At 32.0% G+C, this 24,419-nt stretch overlaps 4 protein-coding genes across 4 annotated transcripts; all 4 read left to right on the top strand.

The window, feature by feature from the left end:
- Window positions 1-498: 498 nt before the first annotated feature.
- Window positions 499-4,571, top strand: LOC113793265 (chloride channel protein 2-like). The gene is made up of 14 exons (XM_075824447.1): window positions 499-680; window positions 801-921; window positions 1,009-1,116; window positions 1,201-1,495; window positions 1,560-1,837; window positions 2,048-2,234; window positions 2,305-2,389; window positions 2,467-2,619; window positions 2,707-2,764; window positions 2,833-2,955; window positions 3,045-3,871; window positions 3,925-3,987; window positions 4,047-4,274; window positions 4,341-4,571. The coding sequence occupies exons 1-14, from the start codon at window positions 633-635 to the stop codon at window positions 4,482-4,484; spliced, it is 2,718 nt and encodes a 905-aa protein (XP_075680562.1). The 5' UTR covers window positions 499-632; the 3' UTR covers window positions 4,485-4,571.
- A 330-nt stretch (window positions 4,572-4,901) lies between these two features.
- Window positions 4,902-6,105, top strand: LOC113793194 (uncharacterized). Its single transcript, XM_027343183.2, has 3 exons — window positions 4,902-5,106; window positions 5,197-5,302; window positions 5,366-6,105. Exons 1-3 carry the CDS (start codon window positions 5,034-5,036, stop codon window positions 5,709-5,711), a joined length of 525 nt encoding a protein of 174 aa, XP_027198984.2. The 5' UTR covers window positions 4,902-5,033; the 3' UTR covers window positions 5,712-6,105.
- Window positions 6,106-7,245: 1,140 nt separating this feature from the next.
- LOC113793123 (ATP-dependent translocase ABCB1-like) lies at window positions 7,246-13,715 on the top strand. Its single transcript, XM_027343102.2, has 7 exons — window positions 7,246-7,691; window positions 7,758-8,149; window positions 8,285-8,338; window positions 9,990-10,107; window positions 10,159-12,509; window positions 12,581-12,950; window positions 13,022-13,715. Exons 1-7 carry the CDS (start codon window positions 7,620-7,622, stop codon window positions 13,571-13,573), a joined length of 3,909 nt encoding a protein of 1,302 aa, XP_027198903.2. The 5' UTR covers window positions 7,246-7,619; the 3' UTR covers window positions 13,574-13,715.
- A 736-nt stretch (window positions 13,716-14,451) lies between these two features.
- Window positions 14,452-24,385, top strand: LOC113793427 (uncharacterized). Its single transcript, XM_075821711.1, has 6 exons — window positions 14,452-15,203; window positions 15,267-15,578; window positions 15,639-18,591; window positions 18,652-23,501; window positions 23,559-24,104; window positions 24,174-24,385. The coding sequence occupies exons 2-6, from the start codon at window positions 15,269-15,271 to the stop codon at window positions 24,236-24,238; spliced, it is 8,724 nt and encodes a 2,907-aa protein (XP_075677826.1). The 5' UTR covers window positions 14,452-15,203; window positions 15,267-15,268; the 3' UTR covers window positions 24,239-24,385.
- Window positions 24,386-24,419: the final 34 nt, after the last annotated feature.

Here is a 24,419-nt window from a genome sequence, read left to right as displayed (position 1 = left end):
TAAATATAAATAAATAATTTAATGATTGACATCCACCAAAGCCAGAAATAGACCTTGATGATGATAATGGAGATATGGAGAATATGGAAACAAACTGGTGAACGATACAAATAAAATTTCCCATACATTTATGAATAAACAGAACAGAAAAAAACCAACGAATTTATTTGATCATATTTAGTTTTTGGATGATTTTATATTTTCTAAATGGAGGAAATATCAAATAATAATAATAATAATAATAATGTAAGAACCTCGTTATCTCTTATCATTGACAGCGGCGTTTGGACTTGTTACATACTCATTTTTATATATACAAATCTTTTTCCATGATGTTTGGATTGTGTCAAAAAAAAAAAATTTTTTGTTTGATCAAAAATCAAACAAAATATCATATCGATCAATCAATCAATCAAATATATTTTTTTTTTGTCGGCGGTAATTATAATAATTGATTGTCGATTAGTGATTTTTTTTTTGTTTTGTTTTGAATTAAATTGATCATTTGAATGTTTGGTTGTTTTTTCGTTTCTCAACGGTTTTATTATTTTGAAATTGTTGAATCGTGAACAAAGAACATAATAATTATTATATAGTCAAACCAGAACAACAACCAGAAAAAAAACATCATAATGGTCAATCGACAAATTGAAAATACTTTGGATTTTGAACAAACTTTGGTAAGTGAAATGAATGAATTCTCTATCCGTTTTTTTGCTTGTTTGTTTTGTCTTTTTGTTTGCATTTCAATAATACATGAATTTGGTTGTTCTTTCGGAATGTTTTTTTTTGATATTTAGATGTATGGCCAATATAAAAAAGATTTGGCTAGATTTGCACGTTCACTTGCATCAAGACGTTCAAGGCGTACCAAACCAAAATCATTGATACGAGAATCTAGTTTTTTTCGTGCAATATCAGGTCTGTTATTTTTTTCAAAAAAAGGAATTATTCTCAAGAATATAACGTGATCAAAATATTATTTTCGAAAACCAAAAAAAAAATCAGGATTTTTGGGTTTCATATGGAAATATACATTAGGTATTATTGGTGAAGATTGGCCATTTTTGGCCTTATTAGGTATCACAATGGCTATCATTAGTTTCACTGTTGATTGTGAGTATTATGGACTTTTTTTATTATTTGGGTCCTATTTTTCCCATTTGGAAAAAAATATAAAAAATTTCTAAATAAAATTAGTTTTCATTTCACAATGTCATCAAACACGTATGATATTATATGATCAGCTTTTAACATATAATATTATTACAAGATATTTTGGTTGGATTACAATGCCTATTTTACTTTTGGTATTTGCAACCGGTATTGTTAGTATTATTTCGCCACAGGCAACTGGTTCTGGTATACCTGAAATGAAAACTATATTACGTGGTGTTATTCTACATGAATATTTATCATTTCGTACATTGGTGGCCAAATTGATCGGTTTGGCCTGTTCATTGGGCAGTGGTTTACCATTGGGTAAAGAAGGACCGTAAGTTTTGTTTCAGGTTTATATTACTCGTATATATCCAAATTGATCATTATTTTAAATTTAGTTTTGTTCATACTGGTTCGATGGTTGCAACATTATTATCCAAAATGATTGGATCATTTAAACGTGTATATGATAGTGATGCAAGAAATACTGAAATGTTGGCCGCTGCTTGTGCCGTAGGCGTTGCTACAACATTTTATGCACCAATTGGTGGTGTATTATTTTCGGTCGAAGTAACCACAGATTTTTTTGCTATACGTAATTATTGGCGTGGATTCTTTTCCGCTTGTTGTGCAGCAACTGTTTGGCGTTTGTTTGCCGTTTGGTTTCGTAAAGAAGGTCTCATATTTCATTTTGTTTTGTTTTGTTTTTTTGTTTTGTTCTTGCATGCATATTTGTTTCATTTTATTTATTTTAGAAATATATCCGAAACAAACAAAACAAGGAAACATGATATAGTTTATCATTTTTTTTGACAATAATAATGATTATTCTTTTCTTTTTTCTTTTCGTTTTTTTTTGTTATTTTCCTATTGTTACTTGTTATAGCTGCATTGACTTCATTGTTTAAAACAAATTTTCGTACTGATTTTCCATTTGATCCACAAGAATTATTAGTATTTGCTTTTATTGGTATTGCTTGTGGTTTTGGTGGTGCTGCATATGTTCGTTGTCATCGTATGGTTGTTCATTATATAAGAAATCATAAAAAATTGAATTCATTTCTTAAAAAAAAGTATGTTCGCAAACAAAACAAAAAAAAACATGTTTGGTTGATTTATTTTGATTTAATTTTCCATTTATAGTCGATTTATCTATCCAACATTGGTTACTTTTCTATTGATGTCGGTTTCGTTTCCACCTTTTATGGGACAATATATGGCTTCGATTGTATGTTGTTATATTGATAAAATCTAATTGAAATGCCAAAAAAATTATCTATTTTTGTTAATGATTTTTTTCCGTAGCTATCCAATCCACAAACATTTAAAGAATTGTTTAGTAACATAACATGGGATGTACATGGTAGTAATGATTCAAATCATTTAATAATGGTCAAACATTGGTCAACTAATCATACAAACATTTATACTAATCTTATCATTACCATTCTCAATACGGTAAGCTTAACTGTCTATCTGTCTATAAAAATTTCGTATTCTAGTTGTTGAATTTTTGTTTTTTTTGTTTTTGGTTTCGGTAAATAGTTTTGGATGTCAATTCTAGCATCTACTATACCGGTTCCAAGTGGATTATTTGTACCAAGTATCTATACTTCTTTTTCAATTATTCATAAATTTAATTCAGTAATCGTTTTGTTTTTTCTTGTTTAGTTTTCAAGATTGGTGCCGCTTTTGGTCGATTAGTTGGCGAAATTATGGCTGCTTGTTTTCCAGGCGGTATATCATTTAGTGGTTATACAATACCAATTGTACCCGGTGGTTATTCAGTTGTTGGTATGGTTATCATGTTATGTTCACAAGAAAAACAAACAAAAAAATAAACTTGCTACTTGATTATTGATTTACATTATTTCAATATATAGGAGCTGCTGCATTTACCGGTGCCGTAACACATACAATTAGTATTACTGTAATTGTATTCGAAATGACTGGCCAAATGAGCCATATGATACCGGTTATTTTATCTGTACTTATATCGAATGTAATCAGTCAAAAATTAGAATTATCGATTTATGATTCGGTTATACAGATTAAAAAATTACCATTTTTACCACCAATAATGGGTACCAATTCATTGGCACATAATATTTTTGTCGATGATATTATGGTTCGTAATTTGGTTTATGTATGGCGAAAAAATTGTACTTATCGTGATTTAGTAAATTTATTAACAAAAAATCCTGAAATAAGAATATTTCCTTTGGTTGATAATGGCAAGAATATGATTCTGTTAGGTTCAATTCAACGTGATGAATTGGAACGAATTGTTGATAATTTACTTTGTCGTGAACGTCGATTACAAGAGGTTGTACGAAAAAATAGTATACAACAGAATGCTCTTGATATTGAACCAGAAAGTGATGATGATTCCATTCAATTTATAACACCATCAATCGATGATGAACAAGATTATGAACAGCTTCCATCACCAACTAATAAATCTCGATTTGATGTCAGTTTGGTTCCAACGAACGATGATGAAGATAAACGTTTTAATCAATCATCGATCGATCGTGGATCACCAGTAAGGCCTAAATCAATTTTGAAACCAACATTTACCATAACAACTTATTCACCTCATTCAACAATCAATACCAATTCAAGTATACATAAAGATTCACGATTACGACAAGTATTTGAAGATATTTTTCAAAAAAGTTTACATCTTGAAGCTGCACATCCGAATTCAGTAAGCAAATTGTTTTCAATTTTCGAAAAATTTATTAAAATTTTTTTTCCAAGTTAAAACAATCGTCTGAAAGTATGATGATTAAACCGGCTATCATTGAACGAAGAGTTCGATTGGTAAAGTATATCATATGTTGAAAATAATACATCACTTCATTCATATATGAACATTTTAGCCACGTGAACGAGTCATCGATATGACAGCAGAAGAACAACGAAAATGGGAAGAAGAACAATTGAATACTGTTGTAGATTTTAATGAATGTTGTATTGATCCGGCACCATTTCAATTGGTTGAACGTACAACAATCTATAAAGTTCATCTATTATTTTCAATGTTAAGTTTATCAAGAGCATATGTTACATCAGTTGGTCGTTTAGTTGGTCTTGTTGATCTTGCCGATGTAAGTAATAATCAGATAACTTTATCATATTTCATAAATTATGATTTTCTTTTTTTCGGAAATAAGCTCAAAAATGGTATAGATAAATTGAATCAAGGTCTATTGAAACCGCATGAAGATTCTGAAGAAGCTAACAATTATTTGGATAATATTGAATTTGATCCGTTCGATGATGATACATTGACAACATTGACTAATAGCGACAAATAATCTAAATGATCATTACCACTGTCCACTGTGTATATTGTATTGTTGATTTTTTTAAAAAATCTCTGATATTAAAAATTTTTTTTATCATTTCTCGTTTTGCAATGACATTTTCTTGACCAAAAAGAAACGAAACAAACAAAAAACTTCCTATTGCGATAGACTTAATTATTGAAAAGTTTTTTTTTAGTAAAGTAAATATAAGTATTTTTACGGAAATCTCTTTTTTTTCTCGAAAATAAAATTTCCTCACAATTATCGATTGGATGGATCTGTGGTTGAAAAATCATCATCATTTTTTTCTGTTAAAAAAAAGAAGGAAAGATGCAAAAAAAAAGAAATTTATTGAGAGAAAGTTTTCAGTAATATTTTGAATGGTAGTATATAAATCAAACGGTTGTAAACGGCGGTCATTGATGAGATAACGTTCGACTTTAAATGCATTTTTTTTTTGGTTTTGTTTTATCAATTTTTTTTCTTCAACTTTATCATATAAATTTTCAACAAATTTCAACATTTCATATATGAATTTGTGTGCTAATTAAATTCATTATGCGTATTATATTCTGGTTGATTGCCACAATTGTTGTGGTCATTATTTCAATATTTTCACAGGAAGTTGAATGTAAGAATCGTAGGAAGTTGAAGTTGATTTTTTTTTAAATTTAAATTTTAAATTTTGTAATTTTTTTTATTTTTTTTATTATTTTTTTAGCACATAGCAAAAAAACCAAACGTTTGCTTCTCTATATACTTTTGAATGTATTGAATAAAAAAAAGATTATTCTTCCGTTGCCATTGCCATTGCCACTGCCCATTCCGTAAGTTTGATATATTCACTTAATTATTTTTATCATTTTTTGTTTTGTTTTGTTTATCTAAAGAATTATAGAAAAAAAGAAACATTATATTCAAAAAGAACCGATTCCAGTTCCAATCAAAGTAAAAGAACATGTACCAATCAAAATTGCCGTTAAAGAACCGGTTCCAATACCGATACCAGTTAAAGAGCCTGTCTATATCAAAGATAATTATGATCATTCATATAAAGATTCACACAAAGATTCATATAAAGATTCGTACAAAGATTCACATAAAGATTCGTATAAAGATTCGCATAAAGATTCGTATAAAGATCCATATAAAGATTCATACAAAGATTCATATAAAGATACAGGATATGATCATTATGATGATGGTTATGATGCTGGTTATGGTGCTGAATACTAATCATTTGATTATATAAATTCTCATAATCATCATTAATAAAAATGAAATGGAACAAAAAATTTTTAATGAAAATCATCGAGTCATCGAAAGAAGACGAAGAAGAATAATAAAAAAATTGGAATCCTGTCATGATATTCATAAATACAGTCTGTCTGTTTTTGCTGAATGAAAACCTTTTTTTTGCCAAACAACGAATTGACATTCAAAATGATAGAAAATATTTTTATAGTATTAATAATTTTCATGTTGTCCTGGATCTCCTTTTTTAACTTTTGTAATGCTTATTACCCAGTTTTTTTTTGTCTGTATTAATTATTTGTTCAATTGTTATATAATTTGACATTTACACACACACACATACACACACACAACATTATTCACATTTATCATTCATTTATCAACCACAATAAATAGATACAATAAATTTTTGTTTGAATAACCGGAAACATCCGATGATTTCTCATCGTTAAAGCAATATTGACTGAATTAACGAAATGAATGAAAGAAGAAATAGGGAAACAAAAACAAGAAAAAAAACTGGACTTTCTTGATTCCCACCAATAAAGCAATGATGATGATGATGATGATATGAATGACAAAAATAGCTACGCAAAAACAAAAATAAGTCAGTTTTTTCGAAGAAAAAAAAACTTCCTTCTTACTATGATGTATTGGATTTCATGTGGTTTTCGTTTTTTTCTCAAAATTAATTGATCCTGTTTTGTTTTATAAAGTTGTTTTTGACTTTTCATTTTTTTTTTTGGGAATTCAATGAAAACAAAAAAGATTGAAACAAAATTCTCAAATTCATTGAAATCAAATTGTTATTGAATCTTTACTTGTTTGTTTGTAAAATCTTTTCTGTAGTGTACGAAGAATAATAATAATTTTGTTTTTTTGTTTGTAATTTAAATCCAGGTTATAAAGGTCTAATTTTGATCATTAAGCAATAAACGCAAATAATCCTTATATGAAATGAGAACAAGAATGCCGATTTTTTTTTCTCTCGTTGTTGTTATTTTATGATTGACAGTTGTGTAATGAAAAATTAATTTTATCGCCAAAGCAAAGCAAAAAAAAAAAAAAAAAAAATAGATCAAAATTTTGAAAAATCTTTCTTCATTTTCAAAAGATTTTTTTCACAAAATCAAATTGTCATTGGGTTGAGGGAAAACATTGAGATGCAGGTTCAACAAAGAAAACAAAAATTTGATGAAATAAGAATCTTTTTGATCGATATCTTTTTTTTTATTAAATCCTTTAAACAAAATATTTTCGATTTAAACAATTACAATTTTGTATTTTGGTAGCTAAATCCTGATCTTGTTACAATAACAATTATACCATATTTTCGCTATTGATGACCGTGTTTTTTTTATGATTATTGCAACTAGGATCTATAAAACAAAAAACAAAAAGATTAAAGTTGAATATGCCTAACAATTGGCATGGTACTTAAGACTTTGGATCAACAGGATCGGTAATTTTGATTTTTTCTTTCTTTCTTTGTCGATCATCATTATTACATATCGCATCATTTTAAGTTATAAAGACAATACAAAAAACTTGGATTTTTTATTTATTTTCTGTTTTTGTTTAAACTGTTTCACTAACTAATAACAAACAAACAAAAAAAATCTAACATCGAACAAAGTCATTTCCTTTGTTTTTTTTTAAATACATTATTTCAATATTCAAACGTTTGAATTATTTCATCTGTATTTGACGGAAAAATCCAAAATTTTCTTTCGAATCGCATGAATACTTTTACTAACGTAAAATTTATGTTAAACATACGTACAATTGATCGATCGTTGTTATTTTTCATCACGATCTGTCTGAATCCAAGTTAAATCAATAGAAGATTTCAAAAAAAATAGAGAAATATTATTCACAAGCAAAAAAAATATGCAAAAAGGGAAAAAATTTTCAAAAGAAACCAAAATTAATAAACGAACATCGGCTACATTGGGACAAATCGTAAGTGTTTATTTTTTTTTTTTTTTTTTGAATCAATTTATTTCATTTATAAACTAAAATTTTTAGCTAAAATATGCAACAAATTATGATTATTTATTCATATTTATTGGAATTTTTGGCTCTGCATTGGCCGGTGTAAATTGGCCATTGTTGAATATAACGTTCGGAAAAGTTGTTGGTGTATTTGTAAAATTTGAACATCGAAATTCAAATCAAACCGAAATTAATGATGAAATACGTGATATATTTATGAAAGATGTTTATTATTGGTCTGGATTAACATTTATTTCATTTATATTGTTTGTCATTGGAAATCTTCTCACCTTATATTCATTTCAATTATTGGCCTTCAATTTGACCAACAATATAAAACGAAAATATTTTCATTCAATTATCACGCAAGAGTTAGCATGGCATGATCAACGTAATTCTGGAGAGTTTGCAGCAAGAATAGCCAGGTTGGTTGATTGTTGTTTTTGTTTTCTATTAATCAATCAAATTGACAATCGATGACATTGTGTCGATTCGGTTGATTGAATTTATTTTTAATTTTCATTAATTGATTAATTTTTTTTCTTTCCTCTCTGATTAAGTGATTTCAAAAAATTCGAAAATGGTTTCAACGAAAATCTTGGACTTTTAATCTACACACAGAAAAATGAAACGTAAAATAGTTCGATTTTTTGCCAAAAAACCATAACATTTTTGGGTTTTAACGTCATCCACAAAATGTTATGGTTTTTTTCCTCAATATTTTATGGAAAACTGAAATCGTGAAATATTAGGATTTTTTTCCAGAATATTTCATGATTTTTGGCCAATCTTATACTCAGCCCAAACATTTCATGGATTTTTTGTTTTGCCCAAACATTTCATGGATTTTTTGTTTTGTCCCAATATTTCATGGATTTTTTTGCTAGCCTCAATATTTCATGAAAAATTTCTGGACTTAGAAAATTTTTTTCATTTTTTGGATTAATCAAAATTTCATAATAAAATATGTACAATTTGACACTCGGCCAAACATATCGCGTTTGCAATGAATTTGCGAAGTTGGATCTACAAAAAAATGATTGATTTGAAACCACGTTTCAATGAGAATGGAATCCTATCCTATCCTATCTTCCGGACAGAATAATCATACAGACAAAATGGATGTTTCCTAAGCAAATTTTTTTCAATAGGGCTAAAGAAGAAGGTATTGGATTGGATCTTCCTTCATTTGGATTGGATCTTCCTCCATTTGTCTACGATGAGTTCCAATCGAATTGACTAATATCTAATTTGGTTAAAAAAATATGAAGGGGTCAGATGTGGCAATTTGATCATGAAGCCAAAACTAGTGGCTGTTGTCCACGCTGGCTTCGTAAACAACTTATAACCTAAAATTGCTTTTCAATATCAGATTGGATTCATGATCGATTCATGAAAAGATTTGGTAAATCGATGTTTGTTCGATTGAGCCATAACAATTGAACTTGAAATTTGAAACAATTCGCTAACATTCGAAACATTGTTAATAATTCAATTAAACAATTGAAATAATTCGAATCCAGCATTTTTGTTTTTAAACGAAGTTTTTGTTTTTCGTTTGCCATTTGACTATTTTTCGAATCCGAAAATATTATTTCGTGTAACGGCTCAAAGCATGGAAAAAACAATAGAAAGCGTTGTGGCTGGATAAGGAAATCTCCAACGGTCGAACGAGAAATCGGAAGCGATATGGAACTCAAGCAAGCATCAGTGGTGAACTGAGGGCAACCAAGGAAGATTCATCCATTCATGGGAAATTATTAGAAATCACATAGCCATGATTTGAGCGATAATCTGGAAAATAAAGCAAACAAATCGGAGAATTTCAATCTATCCTTGGCCAATAATCTTAAATTTTTATCATTTAATTCACTGATTAACTTGTTTACTTTTTGTTTATAAATTTAAAAAATGATCTTTATGCCACCTTAGTCGGCTAAATTTATCTTTCTTTTCTCTTTTATTTCGCATTTTTTTGTAAATAAAAATATTTTTAACCAGAATATTTCATGATTTTTTGTCCAAAAATATTCAGTCTTTTTCCAGAATATTTCATGGATTTTTCCAAGAAATATTAGGTCTTTTTCCAGAATATTTCATGATTTTTTGGCCACAAATATTTGAGTTTTTTGCCTCAATATTTCATGGATTTTGCCCAGAAATACAAAAAAAGAAAGAAAACCATAACATTTTGTGGATGACGTTAAAACCCAAAAATGTTATGAATTTTGCCGTATATTTTACGACTTTATTTTTCTGTGTGTATAATGTTGTTGGTGCAGTAATGAATCTTATAATCGGATTTTATTATGGTTGGAAACTATCATTAGCTATTGTAGCTATGGCTCCGTTAATTGTTATCACTTCATTTGTTATGACAAAGGTATGCGAATTGTCATTCAAAAATATATTATTTTAATACTTTATTTAACAGTTTCAAAGTCATTATACACAAAAAGAATTGTCAGCATATTCTTCGGCTAGTTCGGTAGCCGAGGAAGCTATTTCAGCCATACGAACTGTATTTGCTTTTAGTGGTCAATATAAAGAATTGAAACGTTATGAAACAAGATTACATCCAGCAATGATATATGGATTCAAAAGAAATATTGTCAATGCTATTGGAAATTCAATAAATTGGGCAACATTATATGTAAGTTTTGCTGTTGGATTATGGTATGGTGTAAAATTGATCATCTCACCGATCGATATCTATACAATCGATGATATTGTCATCATATTTTGGGGTATAACCGGTTGTGGTTATAATATTGGTTATGCAGCACCGTTTTATGAATCATTTCAGATTGGTAAAACGTCTGCCAAATCCATTATGGATATACTTGAACGACAATCAAAAATTGATTCAATGCATTCAATGGGAAAAACTTTACGATCAAATTTCAAAACTGATATAGAATTTAAAAATGTTCATTTCCATTATCCGACCAGACCAGGCATTCAAATTCTACAAGGTTTGAATTTAAAAATTAAAAGCGATGAAATTGTAGCCTTAGTAGGGCCATCTGGTTGTGGTAAAAGTACCATTATTCAATTAATTCAACGTTATTATGATCCGGATTGTGGTGAAATTCTTTTGAATGGTGTAAATACTCGTGATATTCATACGGGTTGGCTTCGTGGACAATTAGGTGTTGTTGGACAAGAACCGGTTTTATTTGAAACATCGATAGCTGAAAATATTCGTCTTGGAATGCCTTTCGACCGGATGAACGAAATAACACAAACCGATATTGAACGTGCAGCAAAAGAAGCAAACGCACATGAATTCATATCAAAATTACCAAATGGATATGATACATATGTTGGTGATCGAGGTAAACAATTATCAGGCGGACAAAAACAACGTATAGCTATTGCTCGTGCATTAATTTCGAATCCAAAGATTCTATTATTGGACGAAGCAACATCGGCATTAGATTTAGAAAGTGAACATATTGTACAGGAAGCTTTGGATCATGCTAGTAAAGGTCGAACAACCATAATAATTGCTCATCGATTATCGACCATTAAAAATGCTGATCGTATTTTGTATATTGAACAAGGTCGTCTTGTTGAACAAGGAACACATCAACATTTGATGGAACTTAAAAATAAATATTTTAATTTGGTAATGGCTCAACAGATTGAACCACATGAACCGGTTCCACCAAAAAAACAGCCATTATCAATTTCACAATCATCAACATTGGAAGTACGTACATTACAGCAAAAACGTCGTGCAACAAATTCACAATTCGATAGTTTAACATCACCAAGTCGACCGATACCAGTTTCTCGAACCCGAACATTAACATATGAAAATGTGGTCAGACAAAAAGGTGGAACAATTGGTAGCGAAAATGGAAGTGTTTATAATGATGATGAAGAAATTACCAAAGAAGATTTAGAGAAGCTTGAAAAAAATAAATTTCCACACAAACGACTTTTTAAATTGATTTGGATAGATAAATTTTATTTTCTCATAGCATTTATCGCCGCATTAATTTATGGTCTTTCTACGCCAATCTATGCATTCATTTTTGGAGAATTTGTTCAATTATTCACAATTTACGATATCAAATTGGATTCTGATTTTATTCAAAAACAAACCAACATTTATGCCATGTATTTTCTAATATTGGCTATCGCTATTCTTATATGTTGTATAATTCAAATTTCATTATTTGGTATTGTTGGAGAAAAATTAACAAAACGTCTTCGTATTATGGCATATTCGGCTATTCTTCAACAGGAAATAACATTTTTTGATAATCCTGAAAATAGTCCCGGTGCTTTATGTGCTCGATTAGCTAACGATGCTGCAAATGTTCAAGGAGCTACTGGATTACGTGTTTCAATGATTTGTCAGGCATTATCAACATTGATCGTTTCAGTAATCATGGGATTTATGTGTAATTGGCGTCTATCACTTGTATCAATGACATTATTACCATTGATTGCAATTTCATCGCTTATCAGTAGTTCAGCATATTCATCTCAAACCGGTAGTGAAAATGAATCATCAGAAAAATCATCCAAAATTATTATCGAAGTAATTAATTCAATTCGAACAGTAGTTTCATTACATAAAGAAGAATATTTTCTTGAAAAATTTGAAGATACATTGATGAAAAAATATCGATCATACAAATGGAAATGTTTCATCAAAGCATCGATGATTTCGTTTTCGTTGGGTGTACAATTTTTTGCATATACCATAGTTTTTCTTTATGGAGGATTTTTGATCTCAAAAGGATTGCTTGATTCTGGAGATTTTTTCAAGTAAGTGCATATTAAAGATAAAATCTTTAATCAAGTAATACGAAAAAAAAACTTATTTTTTTTTTTGTCAGAATTGTCGAATCAATGATCTGGGGAGCTGTTGTCGTGGGACAAAGTGCTGTCTTATCATCCGATTATACAAAGGCTAAAATTGCTGCAATGAATATATTCATGATGATTGATCGAAAACCGATTAAAGATCTAATACCAGCATATTTGATACAAGAAAAATTCAAAAATCAAGGTCGATCAGATGGTAAAATTTCACTTCGTGGTGTTTATTTTCATTATCCATTACGACCAAATTTACCAATCTTAAATGGATTGTCATTCAAAGCTTCCAAAGGTGAAAAAGTTGCACTAGTTGGTAGCAGTGGATGTGGTAAATCAACTACAATACAAATTTTGGAACGTTTTTATGATTGCGTACAAGGCAAAGTGGTAAGTCATTTTTTTTTGTCATTCATTTTGGAAATTAAATTTTTTTTCTTTTTTGCCTTTTTTTTCAAAAGTTTCTTGACGACAAGAATATTGCAGAATTGGATGTTGATTGGCTTCGATCACAGATGGCATTAGTATCACAAGAACCTATACTTTTTAGTCACAGTATACGTGACAATATTGCTTATGGTGATAATTTCCGTGAAACTGTTCCATTCGATGAAATAGTTCATGCAGCACAGATGGCAAATATTCATGATTTTATTAAAAATTTACCACAAGGTTATGATACACCTGTTGGCTCAAAAGGTACTCAGCTTTCTGGTGGTCAAAAACAACGAATTGCTATTGCCCGTGCATTAGTTCGTGATCCACCAATATTATTGTTGGATGAAGCTACATCCGCATTGGATACAGGTTCCGAACAAATCGTTCAGGATGCATTAGATCAAGCGGCAAAAGGTCGTACCTGTATAACTATTGCACATCGATTAAAAACTATTGTCCATTCTGACAAGATAGTTGTATTACATAAAGGACAAAATGTTGAAGAAGGTACACATGATGAATTAATAGCAATGAAAAAAAATTATTGGAAACTTCATAATAGTGGTGAATCTTAGTCGATTTCTTTGATAAATTATCAATATTATTTTTAGCCAAGATTTTTGGCTATCCGATTATCAATTATTTGTTAGGATAAATATTGTTATTTCAAATTTTTTCAAAAAAAAACACTGCAATAAAAACCAATTAAAATTCGAATCATTTTTTTGAAAATCGATAGAAAACTGTTTTCCGTACGTATAGATTACTACTGTTTATTTTGCAACAAGTATTTGGTGAAATTTATTAAATTTTTGATCCTTCACTGTTCTAACATCGTGTTATGTGATTCCTTAATCTTAAGCTGAATGATAATGATTAAAAGATTAAAATCTTATTATTATCCGAAAATTTCCGGAACCGATTCTATTATCCTTTTATTTGTGTGCAAGAATATTGGCAACCAAAAAAAAAAAGAGACGCTCCTTCTCCGGTTTAAAAAAAAAAATCACTCAATATGAATATCGACCATGTGAATAGTTGAAGAGAAATGGCTATTATCCTTCTCCTTTTTGTATTCTTCTTTACTCCTCCTCAATATATACCACAATATATTAATTTCAGAAAAGATATGAGTCCATCCATACAATATTACTCAGTTTATTGAAAAATCATCACCATCATCATCATCAAACTCAATTTTTTACTTTTGTCAATACCACTACTTTTTTTTGATAAACTGTTCAAAAATGACGTACAATTTGTATGCGTATTGTTGTAAGTTGTATGTATTTGTGAGCGTCAATATATACTCAGTTTATTTTTTCTTTTGCTTTTGCTTTTGCCACCACCAACAGCAGTAATTTATGTTTATGTATCTTTTCTATCTGTCTGTCTGTCTGTCCCCTCTCCCTCTTTCGATTCTGGCTATATCTGTATATGTGTGTGTGTGTGTGTGTTTACCAATAATAATAAAAAAAAAGAAAGAAAATTTATTCGTTCCCTCTATTTCTTTTTTATGTTATTAGATAATTATTAAAAATAACCATCCAAAATTCATGATCTGGTCCAAAATTATATTTGGACAAATTTATAAGTTTCAGTTAAAGTTCTATTTATCCTGGATTTTCCAGTTTATTTTCGACCTGTAGGATTCTGTTTCATTTGTCAACATCGATTCTTTGCCGCATCAAAATTTTTTTTCATTCGATTGTTTTTTTTATTATTGTTTATCACCCAGTTTTGTTTATTAACCATAATTCAACCTATTATTACAGTTCGATTATGATTTGTATAGTTTTCTTTATGATTCACGTGAATATCGCAAATTAATTCGATTGAATCGAATGTTTTTGAAGAGTAAAAATATTTTTGTTATACATCATCATCTGGGTTTTTGTTGCCGTTTTAAGTGATAATCAAAAGTTTATACAATGGAAATGTTATCATCAAAATATTGAACAATATTACATTCAATGATCGAATAAATTTGTTCTGACATCATATGGTGATCAGCTGCTAAATGTACATGTTAAACGGGAAGTTTTGACATGCATGCTCATTCATTCAAAGTTTAAAGAAAGAATATTGTATTATCACACGAATCGACAACAATGGTTTTTTATCGTTATTAATAATCAATCCGATTCATCATTAAGTTAAGAATATCCATCCAAACTTTTTTTTACTTTGTCGATGGCGTTTCTGGTATGTGCATTTCAACTATTTTCAATTTGATTTTGTCATTTCATTTTTTATTTAATAAAATAGTTATGGATTCGTTGACATCGTCATTCTCGAAAGATATTAGTATCAACAATAACAAGAATCAAAAAATTCTACAAAATAAAAAACAAATTAATTCATCATCAATAAATACGATCATCAAATCGAAACAATTATTTTTAAATCCAAACAAAATAATCGATTCTACACCAACAATAAGATCATCAATTAAAAGACATCATTTATTATCAAAACGAAAATTAGTACGGCTTACTTGTGAAGGAAATTTGAATGATACAAATTTCCCGAACAAGTTACGTAAAATTATAACCAAATTAAAAATTATTTTGTTGAATGGTAATTGTGTTTTCTAATCTAATAAAATAAGTTATTTAATAAATTTTTTTCAATAAATAGGTAAGAATCTCATCAAGGTAACCAAAGTGGAGCCTTGGAATAGTGTACGAGTGACCTTAAACCTATCGGACGATGCTGCTCAACAATTACGGCAGCTTGCCGAACATGGAGATTCAACACTCCGCAATATCGGCATACTGTCGGTACAAGTCGATGGTCAACAGGTAATATCATTGACCGGTACAAATGATGTAAATAGCAACAACTATGTTACATCCACATCCAATACCTGCATAACAAACAACAATCCAAATGATGCTTTTACCATTGAAAATCATATCGGACGTGAAAAGAATTCCCATTTAAACATATCGTCCGTTAAAAATGATAATAATTATTTTGAACATACGAATAATCAAATCAATGGCATCGCGCTACCTACAACAGCGATCAATTGTGAAAATAGCAATAGTAGTACTAATATTCACAGTGGTGGTGGAGGTTCTAATGGATCATCATCCAACAATGAAACACCTATCACTATATTACCTCCACCGTTACTGTCGTCTACGACGACTACAAATGTGCCTATGATCATACCAAAGTTAGCAACCTCGAAAACAGCAACGACAACATTAATCACATCATCTGCATCATCATTCACTAATTCTCAATTCGGTATAAATAATAATAATAATAATAGCAGTAATAGTCAACAGCCGATGCACCAATATCAACAACAGCAACAGATCAAATTTAATTTTATCATCGATAACAATAATAAATGCCAGAATACCTCAGAATCTCAATCAACCAATAACAATGAAGAACAAGTCATGAATCAAACAGTTACGCTACCAACAACAACAGGTGTGCAACAATCACTGATAGGACCGAGGCAATTATTATTGAATCGTCAACAATTATCATCTACACTTATGACACAAATGATCCCTGCGGATCAATCATCGTCAACTCCATCGAAATTATTAGTGCCTAATACAACAACAATTACATCATGTCAATTAGCTGTCACTGAATGTGGTGGTGGTATTGCAAGTACTCCATCAGTTTCAGCTACGACAACTATGACAAATAAAAAATTAGCTGATCTGTTACCTTCATTACCTTCACAATCACCGACATTGAATTCATCTGCTTATAAAGCACAGGAATCGCAATCAAATCCACGACATCGGCAACAAGTTTTGATGCATAATCAATCGTCTACTGGTAGTATTGGTAGTGAAAGTAATCGGCAAAATTCTAGTGATATCTTATTGGAATCAAAAATAGATGCCGTTGATGATGATCTTCTTGTTTCTGTTGCGGCTGAAGATCCAAATGTTGATTTTCCTACTGATCTAAATGATCTTAATTTATTGTTGGAAGAAATGGAATCCTCATCATTGACGACGACAACTACATCTGCATCATCGGTAGTCACTACCCCGATAGCGGCAACCACGACTATTACGGTTAATCAAACACAACCTATTATGTCGAACCAAACAAATGTCAATAAACAACAGCATACACTATTAGCAATGAATTCGGATCCTAATAACAAAAGTCAAAATCTTCCATTTTTCATCACTCATCATCAACAGCATCCGATACAACCACCTTCCTTACAATCAAATATGTCGCTAATTAGTAATAGCAGAAATGGTGTTGGACAGCAACAGCAATCAATACAGATGATACAGAATAATAATAACAATGTATCAGTATTACCAGTGACTACTACATTACCAGATCAAACTTCTTCTGGATCATTAGTTATGACAACGACTTCCACCATCAATGTTGGGCAATTTCAGCAACAGTTATCTAATGATAATGCCATCTATTCATCACCATCGAATAAATCTCAGCAACAGCCACCAATTTCATGCATTCAGCAATCGCAGACCGGTAGTCCAAGACAAATATATGTGCCAGCTAGAACGCAACATTCTTGGCGTACGGTAGCAGCAGCAGCTGTTGCGACAAATTCAAATGTGTCACCGCAACCATCACCCTCTATTGTTTCAACGCCGCCGCCGCCACCTAAAGTTCGAACTCCAACTTCTCTTTCAGGAGGAAGTGAAATGTTAGTTCATCAACAACCTCCATCACCACAAACTAGTGCAACACGGTTCATATCGGTTAGTAATAATAATAACAATAGCGGTATGGCAACTCCTCCACCCTCATGTCCGTCACCATTAATTCGACAACAAACATTAAATTCTTCAACGTCGAATGCTGCCATAGCAAAACCTCAACAGATATTAATTCGTTCCGGTGGTCCTGGTCAATCATTCTCGATTAGCCAACAACAACAATCTTCGACGTCGAACGCCGTTATAACATCATCGTCGAATGCTGTTGCTTTATCCAGCCCATTGTTGGTAAATTTATTACAAAACGATGTGCCGGCCGTATCGTGTTCATCATCATCGTCAAATAATTCATCAACTTCATTTCCACAACAAATAACATCAAATGTTGCCACATTAGGAGGAAATAATAACGGTAATTCTCAACAGCAACAAATTCATCTGTTAAGTAGTCATCGTCATCATCAAAGCAGTGGTGATAGTAATACTGCTGCTGCTTTTGGTCAAGTGACACATCAATTAATGATGGTACAAGTATCCTCGGCTGGTGCTGGTCAAGCAACTACAACAACTATCCATCAAATAAGTAATCCTGTTGCCGGAAATGTTATTCACCATCCAGCCATGTCTGCATCTTCCACTTCTGCCAAACATCAATCGACCAATGATCAATCACAATCAAATGCGAATAATAGTGGTGCTTCGACACCAACAACACCATTGGCCAAACCAAAAAAACAACGCAAATCAAGGAAAAAGGCAAATCAAACAACAGAAACGATTATTATGACGGATTGTTCATCTTCCTCATCTTCGATGCCATCAACACCAACAACACAATCGAATCAATTTACACCCAGTGGAGGCATTTCAATTTGTCAAACTCCAAATACAGATTTATCAGCTAGGTAAATTCCATACTTCTTTTAGAAATAATTAATTTTAAATTGACAATTTTTATTATTTAGAATGCAATCCAATTCGGGAACAACGTTTTTAACGATACCGGCCAATGCACAGCTAATACAGCAGCAAAAATTACAGCAACAACAACATTCTCAATCATCAGCCAATCAGTCGACGTTAATTACAAATCAACAGACATCGCAACAATCGTTGCGATTCCATCATCAAAAACCAAGATTAATGATGATTGCAACGAATGCCGCTCATCATCAAATGATCAATGCTGCTAGTGGTGGTAACGAACAAATGACTGCTGTATCATCAGTATCGACAATGGGAAATCCAACTATTGTTTCATCTCCATCTGGTGGAACGTTCATCATAGCAAATGTGCCGGCCAGTTCATTGCAGAATGCAGTTACATCTTCTGCCGCGGGGACAACAATGATGACAGCCGTATCTCAATCAAATGTATCGCCTGGTGTTCAATTGGGTGGAAATAGGAAACAGATATTTTTGGCTACAAAATCAAATTCATTTCCTGTATCATCAGCATTATCCGCTGGCGCTATCGTAAGGTTCGCTAATCAATCGCTTGTCAATGCTGGTGTTGGTGCTTCCTCATCATCATCATCTACTCCGAATTTAGTACCTTCTCAAACAGTGAAATTGGTTTCATCGTCATCACAGCAAACACTTAATCAGTCAAATCAAAATTTCCAACAATCTCTTCAGCAGCAATCCACAATAACGACCCAACATCAGCAACAACTGTTAAGTTCTGTTTCGGCAATCGTTAATACATCTCCAAATAAATCTAGTCAACATACGTTGCTGCCAACATCGACAGCCTCGCCATCGTTGCTTCATCAATCAACTACCATGCAATTGAATCAATCATTATCAATATCAAATTCTAATACGAACAGCAACAATAATAACAATTTTTCCATTAATCAGCCAGCATCAGTTTCCATCGCACCATCCATCTCTATAGCTTCGTCATCATCATCATCATCATCGCCGATTTGTGCGACTAAATCTCTTCACCAACAATCGGAACAATTATTACTTACGCCCGTTGTTGCCAGTTCGATGCAATCATCGTCGACATCGGTTACTAATTTGAACCCGCAACAATTCCATAAGTCGTTTCAAGTACAGGCCACAGGTTCTATTTCAAAAAACAATCCATCAAGTTTATTGTTGAATAAATTAAGTCAGCGACAGCACTCAACTACTGTAAATCCACCTATGTACACCAAAATCGCATTACCAACTGCGGCTACTGTTTCCTCTTGTGTATCCTCACCAGGCAATATGGTGGCAACAAAAGTTCCGTTTCATACAAAAGTATCTATTACGTCAGATGTAGTCACGAAATCGGGAGAAAGTGTCTTAGACAATGCCACTTTTGTTGTAAAAAATCAGGAAGTTCCGTTGTTACTTGTAGATCAGCAAAAATCAGCAGCTGTGGCTGCTCCAACAACTACCTTTACTAAGACTACAAGTGCCGACCAATCATCAACTCTTCAACAAAAAACAGAAATGATTACCACTGGAAATAAACCGCAAATGCATGTTAACTTCAAACAATCATTATCAGAAATGCTGAGTAGTAACGTTGAAAGCAACACTGGCGGGCAACAGTCAAGAACTTCACCAGATTCAGTATTTATGGATGATCCAGGTGTTGGTCGAACATCGACAGTCAATGAATCATCGGCACCAATATCGCCTTCATATTTTCTAGCACCGGCATCTGCATTCGATAGATCTGCAAAAGATCCATCACCTTCTGCTGTTCAAATTGATGATGTTTCCCGAATTGATGTCAGATCTTTTCAAGAGGATTCTAAAATAAAAATCGAAAAAATTAATTCTGATGATGAAAAATCTGGAATAAAAGGTACAATTTCTGCTAAAAAGGAACCAGAATCTGCTACGGTGATCACTTCATTAACCATTTCTTCGTCTACGACAACAACATCTGAATCAACATCTATGGCCAAAGCAGTTGATACGTCATCCACAACAATCACACAAAAATCCAATTCATTCTATGTTATTAAGCATGATTATTCTCAAGAATTACCTGATCATATTTTAGATGATGATGATGAAGAAGACGGTGATGATGATAGTGATGCTGATGATTACGGTTTCTATTCAAGTCGTCCATCGCATTTCCTAAGCGGAAGTATCGGTAGTATTGGTGGAACATCTAAGAACCCAGTGTCAACGAATGATCGTAATTCGAATATGAACAAGAATCCTGTGCCGGAATGTGATGATTTAGGAAAAACGACTGGGAATGCTCCTGAAAAATCATCTTCGTCTGATTTTTCAGCAGCAAAATCCATTGAAGAATCTAATTCGGAAGTTAAATTGTCTGTTCAAACTGACTTGGAATTATCAGCTAAGCAAGAATCGTCCTCGATGATCAATGGTGATGTGTCATCTCAAAAATCACCATCCTCAAGCATTGATTCAGACAACGAAAAATCTTTGATAAAGCCATCAACTCAATCACCCCCAGTCTCTTTATCTACCACCGTTCCATTATCCGTTGCATCAAAAAGTTGCCCAATTTCAACAACCGTGACCACTTTTTCAACAAATGAAACAAACCAAACAAAAGATTTGACTAATATTGTATCTGGTATTGTAAACAATGAATTAGATGAGACTAAAGTATCGAAACTTCCAATTACATCTTCGGATATTTCTAATTTATCAACAGTTGACAAGAATCAGCAAATTTTATCATCTGCTCCTAAACCTTTAGCTAGCAAATCGACAACAATGACAGCTGCTAAATCTCGACGTAAAACTCACTCCCCATCGGAAACCTCATCTTCGTTGCTTGCTCCAAGTAACAAAGATTCAACATCGCTTATAATATCGAATTCGAAAATAGAAACAAGGAATGAATCACCATCACCGAATGAAAAACAACAACAGCCGGTATTGGTGCATTTCAAACATCCAACGTCACAAACACTTTCAACAACAAGTACCGCTATACAGTTAACAAATACAATGAATACCTTTTTGACTGCTGCAACATCATCCGCGGCAACAATAGCTGATAATAATAACACTTCCTCTATATCAACAACGACGGCTTCGATGGTGACAACAACTGTACCGACACCACCTAATCAAAAGATTCGTGTGGTCTATAATCCTCCAATGTATCGAACTGTTTTACCGACATCAACTGGAGGACAGCAGCAACAATTTCCACAAATTCAATTACTTTCGATCAAACAATCATCATCATCATCAGCGACTCCAACATCATTCAAAATTATATCTAATAAACTACCCATGGTTAGTCAGCAAGGATCATCACAGCCACTATTGATACCGATGGCCGTTTCAAATAATCAAGGAACCGTTTTTTCGGTAAAAGCTCCAACATCATCAGCAGCAATAACAACAAACTCCATTGCTCAATCACCAACTGCCGCAATCGTCCAATCGGATTATATGCAAGAAATTAATATAAACAATAATAAACAATCATCATCCGATTCAGTAGATCCATCAAATCTGAAAACAAAAGATTCTGAGATAATAAAAAATGAAGAAATCGACAAGAAATCTGATGATATAATTCTGTTGTCGGATAATTCTATCGACAATGTTACCAAAAATGATGTTTTTCCTACCGAACCAGTCATTTTTTCGAACCTGAATGAAAAGACTACAGAATCTGCTATAACTCATCAATCATCTACGGAAGAAATAGAAACTAAACTGACCCTAAGCCGACAAAGTCTCGATACATCAATTCTGAAGCCAACATCACAAACTGATAATCCACCAACGACCAACAAGGTAACAATTCAACCTCAAACTTCGATAGCACGTACAGTGATAATGTTACCAAGCGGTTCGGATTCGATTGCTGGTTCAAATGTAGTTATTTTGAAAGCAGAAAGTTCACGATTATCTAAAGCTGATAATGTAGTGACTACCAATACTAATAGCCTTAGTAATAGTCCTTTGAGACGTCAGATATTAATATCAAAACCGACAACGCATCATCATTATTCTTCAAATCAGGATTCGACAACGCAACAACAAGGATCTATCTATGCTACTAAATCTGCTACTAATAATAATAAAACTGTGACAGCGACAAAAACATTGCCTAGTATTCTTCGTCAACGAAAACGGAAAAACGATGCAACTAATTTGTCACAGCAACAAGTTTTTCAAACATCCACTATATCAACGATCACGATTGATCCTATAAAATCATCACCCTCTTCTATTGAACAATCGGTTAATGTTCCTGTTACTACGAATGATTGTAGCGTTCTGTTATCTTCTGAATCTGATGAGGCAGAATCACACTCTACACCGACTGTCCAACATGGTTCTTTGACTTTCAAACAGCACAAATATCAATCTATATTATCTAATTCAACAATGAATGATGATATTGATGCTGCAAATGTTTCTGATCAAATAGATTCTGCAACACAGGTTACGGCAACAACAAGACCTCTAAAACGAGCAAGAAAAAGCAAAATTACAACCATACAACAACAACATATTGGATCAATGGCATTACCGACATCATCACCAGTTTATGTAAATTTTGTAACTAACCCGTGTTCAGATCTACAAATATCAAAATCTAATCAGGACGGTAAAAATGAAACAACACCGACGGTGTCGACTTCTCGAATATTAAGAAATTCAACTACTCTAACCTTACAACCCAGTACGCAATCACCGCCTAAAACAATCGTCAAACGTGGCCAACGTAATCAACGAACCACATCGATTCCGGTTCAAATGAGCGAATCAACAAGTGTCTCGGTTTCATCATTTCCAACCACTTCAACGAATACGATGAACGAATCGATTAAATTGAATGATAAACCAAAAAGAGGTAATCATCATCTTTGATTTCTTAATATTTTTTTAAAAATTATTTCCCTTACATTAGCGGCTGCTGTCGGAAACCCAAGCGCTACTACACCTACAAATCGACAAACACGATCGAATCGTGGGCGAAAAAAACCAAACGAATCATCATCATTAGATCAAACAATGACTGATGCAACTTCAATGATTAGTTCATCAGATCCTGTTCCTGTTTCCGAAAAACTTGTAACTGATGATACTGTCGATCCACACCAACCCCAATCATTAATCGATCCGAATATAATTGATAAAAATCTCGACTCAAGGTCGCCATCATCATCCACAATGCTCTCACATAATATTAGTACAACAACTACTTCATCAGTTGTATCGAATAATCCAACAATAACACACGTAATTTCAGTTTCAAGTTCTGGGGAACCTTTGGTTTCTTTATTGGATAGTAGTATTAATGTTAATTCAACTGGTGGTAATAATCCTGTGACCACTTCTGGTGGTGGCAACAATAATTCTCTTCTTGTTAAACGATCTCGAAAAACCTTACTTACCGCAGTAACATCTGCCACAATACAATCGCGACCATCTTTAAGAAATAGTTCTGTTTCAGGTATTCACTTTTTATCACTGTATATGAATTTTCATTTTTATTAATATTTTTATTCATTTTTTTATTTAGAAACCATATCTCCACCACCACCTTCAGCAAAACGTCGTAGATTGGCCAAAGATGTTTCTAAATGATTGATGAAAACTTTTTAAAATTGTTATTTGGTTTGACTTTGAAAGAAAATGAACGAATCAAAAAATTCTTTTTTTTTGTTGTAGATATTTCAACCTTATTATAATGCATTTTTTTCTTTTGCAACAATATACATTTGCCCTCAATGACCATTCACTTGTTTTATTTAAGAATTTCCATTAA

The sequence above is a fragment of the Dermatophagoides pteronyssinus genome, unplaced genomic scaffold (assembly GCF_027571235.1).
Source record: "Dermatophagoides pteronyssinus isolate colony J.1.1.1.1 unplaced genomic scaffold, Derpt_VIB-CSIC_2022.12 sq0001, whole genome shotgun sequence".
NCBI lineage: Eukaryota > Metazoa > Arthropoda > Arachnida > Sarcoptiformes > Pyroglyphidae > Dermatophagoides > Dermatophagoides pteronyssinus.
The sequence above is the reverse complement of the archived record's forward strand: the minus strand, read 5'-3'. Positions and strand labels throughout refer to the sequence as shown.